Source organism: Meriones unguiculatus, chromosome 21, assembly GCF_030254825.1.
Source record: "Meriones unguiculatus strain TT.TT164.6M chromosome 21, Bangor_MerUng_6.1, whole genome shotgun sequence".
Taxonomy (NCBI): Eukaryota; Metazoa; Chordata; class Mammalia; order Rodentia; family Muridae; genus Meriones; species Meriones unguiculatus.
The window spans coordinates 12,759,814-12,777,311 of NC_083368.1; the positions used below are offsets into that span (position 1 = coordinate 12,759,814).

Sequence of the window (17,498 nt, forward strand, 5' to 3'; positions counted from 1 at the left end):
CCCAGGTGGTCTGAGCCTCTTTTAGACTGCTCAGCTTGTCTGAGAGTTGTAGGTAACTTGGCTGGTTTCTTTTCCTTTAAGGTGGCTTAGCTATTCTGATAGTCTTTTTCTCTTTAGTCCTTACTGCATTTGGTCAATTTTAGGGATTTATTAAAGCATTTGAGTTGTGTACTTCCTTAGCTTAGCCAACTTCAATTTAGGATGGAATGTTTGACCTCCTTTTAGAATATCCTCTGTCTTAAGAAGACTGTGCCACCACCTCTCTGTACTGCCAACCAGGAGTATCAAGAAGCAAGACTTACTTGTCTGATGAGTCACTCTATAGGTTGGTGGTAATGGTCAGGGTAAGGAGGAGGTTGTATTGGTCTCAGCTGGGATGAAAGACAATTTTCTAAAAACAAACAAAAATAAACTAAAAGTAGGTAATATTCAGATGGCACCAGTGAGCTGTTGGATCACCTAAGCCATGTCTGGGGATGGTGAGACAATCTAGCAACAGCCCATAAGGCTTTTGTGCTTGTACTGTTCATGTGCATAGACAGGAGACATATGGCAAGAGAGCCAGGTTTAGAGTCCCACCACGTGCTTGCTAGTGAGTCTGCATTTTGCCTCTCCCCTATTTCTAATGTGGCCATGTTATTTGCTTTGTCCAGGTAAGTGAAAATGGTTGCACATAAGCACATAAGGAGAAGACAGCTTGATGACAGCTCAAGCATCATCCCATATGAAATGTGACATTATTTAACCTTTCAAGTAAGACATCAGTCCATGAACTCACATATATATGAATTCACAATAAATACTGAAAATGAGAACAGTAAACTGCAATTCCATAGTTTACATACTTGGCCCTTTCCATACTGAAGACTTTTGAAGTAAATACTTTTCATGAGAAATTTAAAATTGTGAATGGCTCTTTAAATCATACAGTACTACTTTGAATCCTCAAGGACTTTCCACAGAGAAAATTTCATTTCTTCTGTCTGGACAGTTTCTTAGTAACTGGTCTTGCTGATAGGTTATATTTCTACACATATTAAATCATTTTATTATTCTTAAAATGAGTCATGAAAAAATTGGGTTGATCCTTAAGTACAGCAGCTATAGGCTTAAGGACAACATCTGTATTTAAGTGCAACTGGGTCCAGGGAGTTGTGGCAGCTCCCTCTTGTAATTGCCCCAAAATGTTTTCTTATTTGAAATCCTCTGTCTGGATTTGGAGGCCAGGCTTTAGAATCAGAAGATTTGGAGGAATAATGGCCATAGGAATCAATAAAGATAAAGACATGGAAAAGTAAGGTAGTGGGGGAAGCATCTTGAAAGAGTAACAAGGTATGCAGGTTGGAGAAGCTGAGCCCTAAGACTTCAGAGGACTTGGTCAAACAGGAGAGGGGAAGGCCCTAAAAAGCAGTTAGGGCCATTCCTAAGAGTGAGAAGTGCACAAGGACTCCAAATGTATGTGCCCCAGGTATATAGACTCCAGGATTATGGGTACCTGGAATGTAGGCCTTAGGTAGGAAGACTCCAGATGTATAGACCCCACGTGTGTGGACTTCAGGTGTGTAGGCTCCAGGTATATAGACCACAGAGGTGTGGATACCAGGAGTGTGTCCTTGAGGTATTTGGGTCACAGATGTGTAGGGCCTAGGCCTAGGTGTATAGACCCTCAGATGTGTGGAGTCCTGGTGTGAGGACCTGTTGTGTGTAACTTCCAGATATATGAAGTCTGCTTATGTAGACCTTGGAGTATGTGGGCCCCAACTCTATATACCCCAGATATGTAGACCTCAAGGTACGTGGTCCTCAGCTGTGTGCCTGTAAATGTGTGGGCTACAGTTGTATAGGTCCCAGATGTGTGGGCTATAAATGTACATCCTATTGGATGTAGGGACTTCAGGGCGAGGCCTGGGAATTGAGTATATGAAGTTAGAAGGAAGAGATGTGTTCTGCTATATTGGGCCAGAGTTTTCCTTAGTTTCCTCCAACAGAAAAAAGTATTTAGAACTAGCAGGGTGGGTCAGTGGGTGAAGTGCTTGCTGAGTTCAATCCCTAGAATTCATGTAAGGGTGGGAGGAGAGAACCATCTCCTCCTGAAGGTTGTCCTCTGACCTCTACGTGCGAGTCACGTACATCACACACTAATGATAAGTTTTTTTTAAATTGGAGGGGGAAGAATTTTAGATTCCGAATAGAAATTCAACAATAACCTTTGAAATGTGTCTCCTAGCCAGGCAGTGGTGGAGCACATGCAAACCTTTAGTCCCAGCACTTAGGAAACAGGTGGATGTCTAGAGTTCAAGGCCAGCTACAGAGTGAGTGGACTACGGAGTGAGGTACAGGACAGGGCTGTCTCAAAAACAAACAAACCAATCATAAATGTGTCTACCACTTTAAACCATATCTCTTGAGTATGCAAAACCAGGTTACCATACTTCGCTTTTGCACAGGTCAGAACCATTCTTTGTCACTTCTATGGTTTCCATTTGCAAACAGCTTCTTTATATTTTTTCTCCTTTGTTATTCATTAGCACAATAAAAAAAGGTGGGCCAGTGACTCTGGTAGTACGGTTTGTTATTTGCCTATTTTGGGTCTATGGTTATAAATGCATAGATTAGAGTAAGGTGCTGTCATGATATAATAGAGTTTGGGTTGTAAAAGAAAAAAGACCAGAGGTAGTGGTGTAGCTTAGTGGTAAAATGTTTGTCTAGCATGTGCAAGGCCCCAGGTTCCATCTTTCCGTAGAAGAAAGGAGGGAGGGAAGGACAGAGACACACAGAGAGACAGAGAGAGGGAGAGGTGTTCAAATCCAGACTGGATCACTTACTTGATGTATGCAGTTTTAGGGAAGTTGGTTAGCTTTTATGTCTCAATTCCTTCACTTAAAAAATGAAGGAATAATTCCCATCTTGCAGAATTTTGTAGGGATTGAGTTAGATCATATGTAATGCACTCAGCTTGCACCTAGGGATGGAGGCTCAGAGCAAGAGGTAGTGATGCCATTCTTGATAGAGTGTGACAGCCCAGGTGAAGTTACTTCCATCCCTGCTCTGTCTGATGCTGTTCCTTGTGGAGAGCACCTATAGTTGAAGCTCACAGGGAAAGCCACTGGTGGTAGCAGCATTGTTGAACACTGCCAAGGCTGGTGATGCAGTCTGGTCTGGCATAGATACACCACAAACTGTTTCCAACCAAGAAAATGGTGCTTTAGCATGTTTGATTTGAATGTGTACTATTCAACTTAAACCTTACAGCGAGCTTTGTACAATAGCAGGTTGAAACCGCAGTTCTTTGAACAGTAGGGATTTCAGAACTTGTGGTATGTGGGCTCTATTTATGTCTTTTTCTTCGGATTTGAAACTCCTTGTTTGAGAATGTAGAAAGTTCTATCATTTCAGACATCAGAATTAGCATTGAAAACACGGGATTCTTAATCAGGTTGATGAAAGTAATTTATTGTTTGCTGTGTCAAACATGGCATGCTATTTGTCACATTGTGGTCTGCATGTCTTTCTAGGCGCTTTTGACTTTGATCTAAGTCAAAGTACAATCAGTAGCACAGATGACAGCACAAAACCCCCCATAAAGCAGTGATGTGCATTGTCACTCAGAGACTCTAAACCAACAAGTACAGAGGTGCAGAGTAAAGAGCTACCTGACTTTAAAGAGGCTTGTGCGTTCTTGTGAGAGCAGACCTCTGTGCCTCTCTGCAGAGACAAAGGTGTGGAACAATTTATTGGTTAAAGATTGGGTTCACTGTGTGCAGTCAAAGGCGCCTCTTCAAGGCCAGATTCTGGTCCTTGCCTGCATTTTTAGGTAAACACTGGCATTTAAAAGACCTTGCAGGGCCAGGCTCCCAGCACATAAAAGCGGCTTTCTTAAACTGTCATCAGAGTGGATTTTAGACTATGCTTTTAATACTTACAAGGTTGATGTTTGCCTTTTAAAAATGGTATTTGAGATAGCTTCTTATTTAACTTTCACCTCGGCATGCTTTTTACCTGGTTTGTAGCAGCATTAAGGAAACTTACCTTGTTGTGAGACTAGACAAAGATTTAGAAAAATGTTGCACAGTGTGACCTTTTAAAAGTCAGGGCTTAAAAAAATCCTTGTTTAAACAGTGTACAAACTGGATGAAAAACAAAGGCATTTAATCTCAATCTGAACATTGGGTCTCAGATTTTTATTGAGTGGAGTTGATTATTCTGCAAGATTAATTGTTTATCAGCATAGGGCCTCTACTTCTGTCTTTTTTTCTAGTTCTAAACAAAATGATTGCTGAAATCAAGAAGATTAAAGTTAAAGAGACTGGACTCCTGGATGCTAAGCCTCGGGTGCTGCTTCGTGTTCGTCTGCACTTGCAGAGGTAGCAGGAACTTACGTGCAGGGCTTACACACTGCGACATTACCAGTAGTAGTGGGCAGGGCCTGCAAGGTAATCAGCCGAAGTCCTCACTACCAGTCCTTAGTGTCATGCTCTACCGTTAGATCTGTCCTGTTAACTTGTATTGACGTCTGTGTTTTAAAACAAAGTCAAATATAGTGAGGTAAACATAATACCCCTTTTACATTTCCCAGCTCTGTGCCAAATGCAGTCACCTGACCACCAGCACACTCAAATTTTACAACATAATCACATAATCACAGCCCCAGAGATGCTCTCTTAAGGTTACTCGTGGTGGTTCCTCCCCTCAGCGGCAGTGGCAGCATCTCACCTGTCTGCACTTCCTGTAGTTTTGCCTGTTCCACAGCGTTACGTTCAGGAAGACTTACAATATGTAACTTTTGAAATCCGGCTTTTCTCCTTTGGCATAATGCATTAGAGATCCGTGCCTGCTGCTACATGCGTGCACGCTTTTTGTTGCTAAGATTTATTCTGTCAGTGACAGCACCTCACTTGGTTTATTCCTTTGCTGGCTGATAGACATCTGGGTGCTTTCCAGTTTTTGGAAACTACAAACAATTCACTATGAGCATTCCTGTAGTAATTTCTCTGTGAGCATGTGTTTGTATTTATGTTGGATAAATATAAAAGTTGTTGGGTCCTATGGTCAGTTGCCGAATTTGTAAGGTATTGCCAGTTTCCTGGAGCTTAATAGATGGGTTCTAGGCACCTCGCACCATCATCAGCATGCAGTACTGTTATTTTCCCCCTCTTTCCTCCTACTTTCTAATAAAGTAAAATGTGCACACTCATCCTGGTCTGAATTTCCAAGTGCAGAGTGCTGCTGAGGCTTTTTTTTGTTAGCCACACACTCTTTGATAATATATTTGTTCAATCCTTGTGCCCATTTTTTTTTTTTTTTTTTTGAAAAATAAAGTTGTTGCAATTCATTGTATTTTCTGGGTACAACTAATTTGCAGGAAAGAGAATTTATGATATTTTTCTTCCAGTCTATGGTGTATCTTTTTGTTTTCTTAACAGTGTCTTTTGTTGGATAAACATAAGTTGGTGAAGTCCAGTTAATCAGTTTTTGTTTTCATGAATTGTTTTGGTATCAGGGTTTCTCCTGTGACTTCTGAAAGTTTCGCAGAGTAACATTTTATATTTATAGTTACAATACATTTGAGTTATTTTTTCCATTGGGTTTTAGTTTTTTTTTTTTTTTTTTTTATCTCTAACCCACACGTTATTTATTATAGACACAAACATGGAACCTCAATATGAGACGTCTACCTAAGCAAGCACTTCCCAGACCAAGGCAGCGGCTCTTCTTCTAAGGCTTGCGCTTGGCCCAGAATTCTTGATACATGGAATAGGCCATACCGAGAGTCATGGCCCCCACGACAAAGCCCTGGGCAGCCACGCGCATGTGAATCAAGTGAATGGACATCTTCGTATTTCCCCTGCTCTTCAGTTTGTATAACCCAAATGCAACAATTGCTGCAAATCCTGCCATTCCAATGGGGACAAATGGTGTCTCTTTAGCTTTCCGAATAAACTTGGACCCCTGGCCTTCATCGTATGAAGAAAGTGAAAGGTCTGTGTTGGTCGACATTGTGATTTCTTGAAGGGTCTTCCGAGAGTCACTGCCCCGTCCAGTCCCGCCGGCTTCTGGCCGCTGCCTCTGAGTCGGGGTTTTAGTTTTGATTGAACTAAGTTTCTGTGAACATTCAGTTGTATCTAACAGCACCAGTTGAAACCAGCCTTTCCCTTGGATTGCCCTGCATCTTTGATCAAATGGCCATGCCTGTGAGGGACTGGTTTTGAATCTGTTCTGCTCCACTGACAGGTTTTTCTTCGGCCCTGTTTGCTGCTGGCATCTTACTTGCTGCAACAAGGGAGTGATTATCCAGTCTGTGTTGTGGGTGTCTTCCAGCTCATTCTACTTTCCACAGTTACTTGACAGTCTTGTTTGTCTTTCCATTGTCATTTTGGGATCAGCTTGAATGTCTACACAAAAGTTTTTGAGGGATGGGATTTTTGTTGAATTGAATTCATGGGCTGATTTGGGAACGAACAAATGAGAGGGACCCACCTCTCTCTGGGAGGCACTGGGCAGGTATTAGATAATGTTGGAAACACTGTTAAGATATGTTGATTCAGTATTTGTATTAATGATATTTCTTTAAAAATTTCTTTTACGTCTATTTATTTGCTTTGTGTGTATCATTGTGTGCATGTGGAGGCAGAGGACAAGTAGCAGGCATTCATTCTTTCCTTCTTCCACATGCGATCTGGAGATAAAGAGTTCAGGTGCTCAGGCTTGGCAGAAAGTGCCTTTACGCACTGAGCAATGTGAGTAGCACTACTGGTAAGTTCTTTACGTACTTAATATAAGCATTTGTCTTGATGTTTCTATTCCTGTAAAAAAGCAATGATGGGGTGAGGTTGGACACTTCTGCTACCCGTTTGGAAGCTATTGTATCCTTTGTCCTGACTCTCTTGAACAAAAGAACTGTCAGTCAAAAACTATCTGGATTACTCTTATGGTCATTTTATACATGTCTTGAAAAACTGAACTGTGATGATAGCTGGTTGTATTGGCTCCTGAAGGTGAAGTACTAGCCAGCAAGACTGTTTCAGTTTGCTTTCACAGCCATGGTGCACTCTAGATCAACCTACAAGGACTTTTACCTAGACCAGTGGTTCTCAAACTTCCTAATGCTGTGACCCTTTAATACAGTTCCTCATATTGTGGTGACCCCAAACCATAAAATTATTTTTATTGCTAATTCATAACTAATTTCGCTATTGTTATGAATTGTAATATAAATCTCTGTGTTTTTCCTTGGTTGTAAGTGACACCCGTGAAAAGGTCATTCAACCCCCAAAGGGCTCATGACCCACAGATTGAGAAACACTGTCCTAGACAAAAGTGAGAGTACTTCCTCTGGTGGCTTGGCAGAGGGGCACAGAAGAGACATTGTCAATGATTGGTATAATCCCAGACCTTTATTTACAAACACATCTTCTCTGACTACTTAAGCAGGCAGCCAGCTTATTTTGAGATATTCCTGGAAGATACTCTTTTGTTCTTCCTCTCCAGTGTTGCACCACTAGGCTCAATAAATGGATTCTCTTCATAGTATTTTCTTGCCTACTTTTAGTAGAGCAGACTGAGCTGGTAGCAAGAAGAAAGAAGTATCAGAGATAGCAGAGCAATGTCAATGGATGAGGCAGCAAAGAAGCAACAGCAATGACATCCAACCACTAGGCAGGATGAACTGCAAAAGCAGTAAGACAGTCAGCTGTTTGGAAGCTGAAGAAGAATCAGAATTGAATGATTAGCAGATAGATCTGCAAAAGTAGCAAGTGGTTGCTGCACTGACAGCTGCAAAAGGGGTAGAACCATAGTGCTTGAGGCTGATGTCGATAGAAGTAGCAGCAACAATAAAGAGCATCCATGGCTGCCTCCCAAAAGGCATCATCTACGAAAGCAGCCAAGGCAACAACAGGCAGCTGAACAGTCTGAAGGAGCAGCAAGAGAAATTTAAGAAACAGAGAAAGGTTAGGAGCTGAAGCTGAAGAATGGTAGAAGGCTGTGAAGAGCCAAGGAAGAGAAATTAAAGCCTTGGCCCCTAGAAGAGTTTTAGAGAGCTGGGAGGTCTTTAGGCCAAAGGTCTCAGGTCCCAGGCCCTGAAGCTACAATGCCAACTACTGTCTAGGACTAAGAAAATCCTGACTTCCTAGGACTACAGATGTGCAGAATACTTGCAGAGCCAAAGGTCCCGGTATTGGCAGCCTGTTTGAGAACTGTAATAAAGCTGCTGTTGAATGCTGAGATATACAGTGACTACCTGTTGTAGATCAGCTGTTGAAACAGTGCCTGCTGTTTCATCTAGGCAGAGAAAAAGAATCCCACCAAGCTGATTGGTAACATAACTGACAACCAAAAAGAAATATCTGTTTGGGGTCCTAGGCAAGAGGGTGAACAATGGTGATGATCAGTGCTTACATCCTTGTAGGTGACAATCGGTAGCCTGAAACTTTGCTTTAGTTATCAACCACTATTGATAAACCTAAGCCCCAGCCTCCTTTGGCTGGATAAACCTCCACTTGAGAGATATCAACGCTTCGTCTCTTGTTATTTGGAATAATATTCACTATGGTCATTTTATTTTGCAAATTGATTGCACATTTGTAGCTTGCAGTATCTCAGGTCTCATATTTGGCTTGACTGCATGGTCTGCATCAGATCTGCAGTTTTTACAGACTTTTATGCACAGACTTTGATTTGGTAAGAACTAAATACCTTAAGAACTCTTTTAAAATTGTTGGTTATGTCATAGTAGTGGCTTTTATATTGGTTTCTGAGGTATCTTTGGTTTTAGAACTTTGAGATGCCTAACATATCACAGTAGTCTTTATGAGAATGTCTGAGATTTAGGCTTTGTGAGAGCTTGGTACCTGGAGTAAACTTTTTGTTTGTTTGTTTTGAGGTCTTATGTAGCCTGGGATGGCCTGTAACTCCTGATACTCCTGCCTCTACCACCAATTTCTGAGATTACAGGTATGTATAACTTAGATTGTAGAGGGAACATTTGTACAATGAAAAGTCCTAGAAGAAAATAACATGGCTGACTGTGTGCTTTGTCTCCTGAAAGACTGTCTCTGAATAGAAAGGGCCAACAAAGGGAACACATCTAGTTCCCCAAAGAGCCACCCCTTGCATGTCTGATAATGAAGTGGGGGCAGTGTAAGTCAGAGAGCAACAAGAAAAAATGACCAGTCTTCCTTGGTATTAATGCCTGGCCTTAGTACAAACTAGGAGGCCAAAAACATTGTCTAGAGAATGGCCTCTGAGTTGTATCACCATCCACCATCTAGAATTGTTTTGTAAAATGGAGAAGTAGGAAGAAATGCTATATTCTTGGCTTCTATGAAATTGTACCAGGACCATAGACTGAGAAATTATTGTTGGATTTGCATAGCTGCCACCTCTAAGTCTCCAGTGACTCAGTGGAAATCTTTCCTTTTTTAAATTGAAAATAAACTCTTTTTTTCATACATTAAAAATTTTACTTATTTATCATGTGCATATGTGCGTGTGTGTTTTTGCACACAAGTGCCACAATATATGAGGGAGATCAGAGGACAACTTGTAGGAGTTAGTTCTCTCCTTTCACATATAGTGCCTGGGAATTGAACTCAGGTCATAAGCCTTGGCAGCAAGTGTCTTTAGCCACTGAGCCATCTCACTAGCCTTTGTCTGTGTTCTCTTGCAGCAATGATTTTCAGTATGCAGTGTATAAGTCTTTTCCTCCTTGGCTAAATGTGTTCCTGAGGGTTCACTTACTTATTTTTATTTGTTTATGGAGTCTTACTTTTTTCTTCTGCCTCCCAAATGCTGATATTATAGGCAAACATGATTACACTCAGATATAAGTGTTTAATTTTTGGTGTTCTTGTACATGGAATTGTTTGATTAATATCTCCTTTGGACAGTTAATTAGAGCAAAGTTATTTTTTATGTTCCATTTATACTTTACTAATTGTTGTATGTTTTACTTATCAGTATAGTTTAAAGGAAAATGTAATCTTCTTGGCAAAGTTAGTGGAAAAGTCCTCCTGAATGTGATCATTCATTCACTGTCTGTGAATGCCAGCCATGTGCCTTAGTGCATTCATTCATTACCATCTGTCTGATTGCCAGCACTGTGCATAGCTAAGTTCATTCATTCACTGATTGCCAGTAGTGTGTATGAGTGTGTTCATTCAATGTCAGCCAGCAGTGTGCTGAGTGTGTTTGTTCACTGTCTGCCAGCAGTGTGCCTGAGTGTGTTCATTCATACTGTCTGATTGCCAGCTGTGTGCTAAGCATAGTGAGAATAGGGTGAAGTTCATGTTTGGAGGAATTCACAGGTTAGTCATCAAGAAAAAAAAACAATTGGGTTAAAGTAGTTACCCAAAGTGAATTAAATTATGTACTCAAAAGACAAAACACTTAAATAGACAAATACTTGGGAAATTAGGGAAGGTGGTAGCCTTTTAGAACCATCACAGGCTTATAATGAAGGTTGACTGTGCAAGAAAGGAGATGTTGACAAGCCACACCTCAGGGGACCAAGTCCATGGAGCATAGAAAGAAACTTTATGATCTTCTTAAGTCATATAAAGGATAGAAGGAGTATCAAGGATCATGCATGGAGATAACCTAGAACCCTTGCACAGATGTAGCCCATGGCAGCTCAGTATCCAAGTGGGTTTTCTAGTAAGGGGAACAGGGGCTGTCTCTGACATGAACTCAGTGGCTGGCTCTTTGATCACCTCCCCCTGAGGGAAGAGCTGCCTTACTAGGCCACAGAGGAAGACAATGCAGCCAGTCCTGATGAGATCTGATAGGCTAAGGTCAGAGGACCCTAGGGAAGAGGACCTCCTCTATCAGTGGACTGGGGGAGGAGCATGGGAGGAGAACAGGGAGGAAGTGTGGGAGGAGGAGAGGATGAGGGAAGGGGTACAGCTGTGACACAAAGTGAATAAATTGTAATTAATAAAAAATTAAATTAAAAAAAAAAAGAAAGTGATAGAAGGGAGAGGGAGGTCTTGGAAGTCACACACTCTCCAGAGAACCTATTCTGTTTTTGAGTTGGTGCAGGAATACAGCTTCTTCAAACGGGTCAGTGTGGCCAGATTGTGTTTAAACAGACAACCCTGGGCTGAAAACAGAGAGATTCCTCTTCTGGCTAGCTGCCTTCATAGGTAACACAAAACCTTAGACAGGCAGAATGATCTAGCCCAAATTATCCCCATTTTGTGGAGACTGTAGAAGTGACAGAGCATCATTGTGAGTAGTGTAGAGGAGCAGAGAGATGGAGAGGGAAGGCATTGGATTCTGAGATGGAAGAGAGCATAGCTCTTTCAAAGGTGTTGATATTTTCACCTACATGTATGGGCTGGATTTTAGACTTCAGGAGATTACATGAGAAGGATAAGTAGATGAGGGAGAATACAGCCTTGCCAGGGAGGAGGTTGATAGCTGTGAAACAAGGCAGGAACATGCAGATGCTATCTATGTCTTTGTGTTGGTGGCATATTGAAGAAGTTGGGCTTCTTTCATTAATGATCTTAAAGATTTACATGCACAGAAGCCTCTTTCAGAAATATAAAGTACCAACAGTTGAGTCTTTCCATAGGTGGCTTTAAGATGTAGCAATGGAAAAAAAAACAAAAAACAAAAAACAACTGAGTATCATATTTATAAAATCCTAGTTTCAACCCCTGCACAGATGTAGCCCATGGCAGTTCAGTGTCCAAGTGGGTTCCATAGTAATGGGAACAGGGACTGCCTCTGACATGAACTGATTGGCCTGCTCTTTGATCACCTCCCCCTGAGAGGGGAGCAACCTTACCAGGCCACAGAGAAAGACAATGCAGCCACTCCTGATGAGACCTAACAGACTAAGATTAGAAGGAAGGAAAAGAAGCCCTCCCCTACCAGTGGACTTGGGAAGGGGCATGCATGGAGAAGGGGGAGGGAAGGTGAGATCGGGAGGGGAGGAGGGAAGGTTTTATGGGGGGATACAAAGAGAATAAAGTGTAATTAATAAAAATTAAAAAAATAATAATGTAAAAAAATCCTAGGTTCAAACATCAGCAGTAACAGTGCATTATGCTAGGAAATATTACTTTCTCCTCTTGGGTCACAGTAGTTATTACTCCTCCATCTTAACTGTAGCATGATAATTCCCTAACGTTCCTAGTTTAATGCTGTCATTTTTTGGTGGTACTGGGTTCAGCTGCTTAGCCCTGGAAAGCCTCTCCCAGCAGGCTGCCCCAAGCAAGGCCTAGATGTATCTCAGAGCCCTGCCTTCTAATCGTAGACATAGCTATCCAGGTAGCAGAGACTGGCTGTACAGCTTCTATTTTATGGTGCTATTAACTCAGAGACACCATTACTGAAATGTAATTTTTACTATTACAATTAAAGACTGATTTGATTTTATGAGATCATGTATTTTTATTTTATGGAAATTTTATAGGTAAATTTAAAATATCTTACCTTTAAAATATATAAACAAGTAGAGCATTACAGTTATAGTGGTCTTCTCTTGTAATCTATTGTTAAAATTTTCCTAAAACCCGTACTTTGTGCCTTGCAGTAATCACAGAATGACTGACCAGAAGCCTCAGGCTGTGAGGTTGCAAATCATTGTTGGCCTATTATATATATCACATTTACGGACCAGCCTGGGAAGAGTAGCTCAATGGTAAAGCATTTGCCATGCACTGTGTACTAGGTTCTGACCCTACCACTGCTTCTACCTCTGTCTGTCTATCTATCTGTCTTATCTATCTATTTATCTATCCATCCATCCATCTATCTATATCTATACCTATGGGCACCCCCCCCCCCCCGCACACACAAAGGCCTATATCAACTTTAATTAAATGCATTGCTCATTTTCCCCAGCATTTTTGAGTTGATTTCCTTTCAGCTGATTCTACTGGAAAGGCTTCTTTGGCTCAAGGCAAACTTCTATTATTATTTGTCTGAGTATCACAGAGTAGTAAAAATTGAAACTAGCTATTAAACATGCCAGCTTCTATTCCTGACATTTTAGGAGTAGAGGAAGTTTAACAGTGACTGTTGATCCTGTGTACTTGTGAGTACTAGACACACAGCTGCATAGGGATCCAGCAAGAGGAGCTTTCAAAGTTTCTGTGTGGTATTTTCAGGTTGTATGTTAATTTCTTTTCTTTTTGGAAAAGAACGTGAAAGCGTATTTGCACTAAATAGATTAAGCTGTTAGTAAACATGTCCTCTTTAAATTGGCTGATGGTGAGGGCAAAGAAAGTGCTTTGTTAGTGTTACTGGCACAAACAAGGGGAGAGCAGAGCCTGCCTAGATCACTAATGGACAGAGGGTAAATCTCAAAGGGTCTCTGCAGTGAGTCACATGGAATTAGATTCTTCCTCTTATTTATTTTGACTAAAGCTTGCCCTCCTTTTCTCACATGTCTTTCTTGAAAGGGAAACCTGTTTTGTTTTCACAATCAAATTAGAATAAGAACAAATACCACTACTCAGGAATGTGTACTTTCAAGGGTCTGGTCACTTGTGGTGACTAAGTCCCTGCTTAGTGAGTGACTACAGATACTTCCATGTATAGGCTTTATCTTGGTGGCTAGCCTGGAGAAAAATCACTTTATTGTCAGCAATTCCAACAGGAGAACTTGTTCAGTTGTTGTGTACTGGGCTGTAAGGCCTTCATGGAACAGGGCACTTTTTTCCTGTGACTAATTATAAAAAGGAAGGAGAAAGAAAGAATGATGTGTGTTCAGGGGATATTTGCTGGGATTGTTTTGGCACTGGGAAGAGAGTAAAAATCCCTAGGGAATGCTAAATAAAGAGAAACAGCTTGGACATCCAAGGGAAATGGTTTTCAGTAGTTGCAGTTTTCAAATAGGAGACCTTGGGATTCAACTGACACATGCCAAAGAAATGCAGTAGATCCAGGACTGAAATGAAAGGCTTGACACCATTCAGTAGGGTTTTTGTAAAGTTTTTCCTTGGAGTCACTAAGGTGAGTTAGGTTTACACTGCTTTTTAGAATTATCTCTTCAACGCACAAATGTTGAAAAGGATGATGAAAGATGGTCCAACATGCCACTTCCACATGCAGTGCTAACACTTCTTTTAGGAGTTCAACATGAATACTGTCCTTGTTAGTCCTTAAATTGAAAACTCCTGATTGGAGACTCACAGGAGACTTCTTAGTCCTGTACACAGAAAGGGACTAACTGCCTAAGACATGGCTGTGAGGGCAGAGGTCCTAGAATCCTGCAGGGCATCTCTTTGTCTGATCTCTTGCTAATCACTCTGGTAGTGGGGTGCAGGTGGCAAGGATAGGCCCCAGGGGTAGAGACCCAGACCCGGTCAGCTGGCCTTTCTAGTCATGCTCAGTTCATGTGGGTCAGTGTATTTCCTAATCATGAGAACAAGAGATAGAAACCTGCCAGGCATTGTAGGGTTAGGACCTTGGGAAGGAGCAGTTCTGCTTCATGGCTCTGCTTCACTGACAACCAGTTATATCTTGGCCAGATGCCAGAACTGTCCTTGAGTCTATCGCTAATTATATCTTGGTCAGAGAAATACTCTGAAAATGTTTAGAGACTTTTTAAAAAAATCTTCCTTCAACATTCACATAGTAACTTATGAGCACAGCTGCCTAGAAGCACTGCCTAACACCAGATGTTGGTTGGGTCCTGAAGGAGGTGTGGCTGAAGCTCCTTCTAGATCCTTGAATAGAAAAGTGTATGAGATGTGTGTGAGTGGACTGACCACCTTACCCCATGCCTGTACCCAGCAAAGCTGGAGTAACTCCTAGATAAAGACCCTATAAGGGACCTTTTCTTGGGACCTGCTTTTATGTAGGACTCTGCTTGTTTCCTTCTTCTTAAGCTCTTACCCATAATAAAAATCCTTTATAAAACTAACCCTTACATTATATGTGAAATTCATGTTTTGAGTTTATGAGACCTAGAAGCCTTGGGACGACTGATTGACCTAGTTCCAAAATGTATCTGATTCTAAAAAGGTTCCATAGACACCAAGTGCCTCTGTCTCCTTTTTATTTCACCAGAGGACAAGAACTTAGAAAGTGGGAAAAATGTTTTGTTTTTAGTTTGTAGATTCTGGGATTTTTTTTTAATTTTAATTTTTTTATATTAGTTACAGTTTATTCACTTAGTATCCCAGCTGTAGCCTCTTCCCTCACACCCTCCCAATTCTACCCTTCCTCCCTCATCTCCTCCCACGACCCTCTCCAAGTCCATTGATAGGGGAGGTCCTCCTCCCCTTCCATCTGATCCTAGCCTATCAGGTCTCTTTAGGACTGGCTGCATTGTCTACCTGTATGGCCTGGTAAGGCTGCTCCTTGAGGGAGGTGATCAAAGAGCAGGCCAATCAGTTCATGTCAGAGATAGTCCCTGTTCCCATTACTATGGAACCCACTTGGACACTGAACTGCCATGGGCTACATCTGTGCAGGGGTTCTAGGTTATCTCCATGAATGGTCCTTGTTTGGAGTATCATTCTCAGAAAAGACCCCTGTGCCCAAATTTTTTGGTTCTCTTACTCTCCTTTGGAGCTCCTGTCCCCTCCAGGTCTTACTAACTCTCCGGTTTTTCATAAGATTCCCTGCACTCTGTCCAAAGTTTGGTTATGAGTCTCAGTATCTGCTTTGATACATTGCTGGGTAGAGTCTTTCAAAGGCCCTCTGTGGTAGGCTCCTGTCCTGTTTCCTGTTTTCTCCTTCTTCCAATGTCAGTTCCATTTGTCTTTCTGAGGATTGATCATCTTACCCAGGGTCCTTCTTTTTGCTTAGCTTCTTTAGGTGTACAGATTTTAGTATGTTTATCCTATATTATATGTATAATGTCTATTTATAAGTGAGCATTTACCGTGTGTGTCTTTCTGCTTCTGGGATACCTGACACAGGAGGATCTTTTCTAGTTCCCACCATTTGCCTGCAAATTTCATGGTTTCTTTGTTTTTAATTGCTGAGTAGTATTCCATTGTGTAAATGTACCACAGTTTCTGTATCCATTCCTCAGTTGAGGGGCATCTGGGTTGTTTCTAGATTCTGGCTATTACAAATAAAGCTGCTATGAACATGGTTGAGCAAATGTCCTTGTTGTATACTGGAGCATCTTTTGGATATATGCCTAGGAGTGGTATAGCTGGATCTTGAGGAAGCACTTTTCCTAATTGAGAAATGCCAGATTGACTTGTAAAGTGGTTGTACAAGTTTACATTCCCACCACCAATGGAATAGGGTTCCTCCTTCTCCACATTCTCCCAAGCATGTATTGTCACTTGAGTTTTTGATCTTAGCCATTCTGATGAGTGTAAGGTGAAATCTCAGGATCATTTTAATTTGCATTTCTCTGATGACTAAGGATGTTGAACATTTCTTTAAGTGTTTCTGCCACTTGGTATTCCTCAATTGAGAATTCTCTTTTTAGCTCTGTACCCCATTTTTTAATTGGATTACTTGATTTGTTGCTTTTTAAAATTTTTATTTAAAATTTCAATTTATTTAAAAATTTAATTTTATTTTTAGTAATTACCATTTATTCACTTTGTAGCCTCCTCCTCCATCCCCTCCCAAGCCCATACTCCCTCTCTCTTCTTCTACTATGCCCCTCCCCCAGTCTAATGATAGGTGAGGTCCTCCTCCCCTTCCATCTGACCCTAATCTATCAGGTCTCATCAGGACTGGCTTCTTTGTCTTCCTCTGTGTACTGGTAAGGCTGCTCCCCACTCAGGTGGAGGTGATCAAAGAGTCAGCCAATACGAGTTCATGTCAGAGACAGCCCCTGTTCCTTTTATTGGGGAACCCTCTTGGACACTGAGCTGCCATGGGCTACTTCTGTGCAGGGGTTCTAGGTTATCTCCATGCATTATCCTTGCTTGGAGTATCAGTCTCAGAAAAGACCCCCAGTTTTTTTGGTTCTGTTGCTCTCCTTGTGGAGCTCCTATTCCCTCCAGGTCTTTCTATCTCCCCCTTCTTTCATAAGATCTCCTGCACTCTGCCCAAAGTTTGGCTATGAATCTCAGCATATGTTTTCATACCCTGCTGGGTAGAGTCTTTCAGAGGCCCTCTGTGATAGGCTTCTGTCCTGCTCCCTATTTTCTCCCTCTTCTGATGTCCATTTCGTTTGCCTTTCTGAATGAAGATTGAGCATCTTACCAGGTCCTCCTTCTTGTTTAGCTTCCTTAGGTGTACAGGTTTTAGTATGATTTTCCTATGTTATATGTCTAATATCCAAATCAAAATGACCCTGAGATTTCACCTTACACCCATCAGAATGGCTAAGATCAAAAACTCAAGTGACAACACATGCTGGAGAGGTTGTGAAGAATTGGGAATCCTCCTCCATTGGTGGGAATGTAAACTGGTACAACCACTTTGGAAATCAATTTGGCGCTTTCTCAGACAATTAGGAATAGGGCTTCCTCAAGAAACAGCTGTACCATTCCTAGGCATATATCCAAAAGAATCTCAAGTATACAATAAGGACATTTGCTCAACCATGTTCGTAGCAGCTTTAT

At 41.4% G+C, this 17,498-nt stretch overlaps 1 protein-coding gene across 1 annotated transcript; it reads right to left on the reverse strand.

Moving 5' to 3' along the window:
- Positions 1–5,595: 5,595 nt before the first annotated feature.
- Higd1a (HIG1 hypoxia inducible domain family member 1A) lies at positions 5,596–6,066 on the reverse strand. The gene has a single exon (XM_021627301.2). It carries the CDS (start codon positions 5,995–5,997, stop codon positions 5,716–5,718), a length of 282 nt encoding a protein of 93 aa, XP_021482976.1. The 5' UTR covers positions 5,998–6,066; the 3' UTR covers positions 5,596–5,715.
- Positions 6,067–17,498: the final 11,432 nt, after the last annotated feature.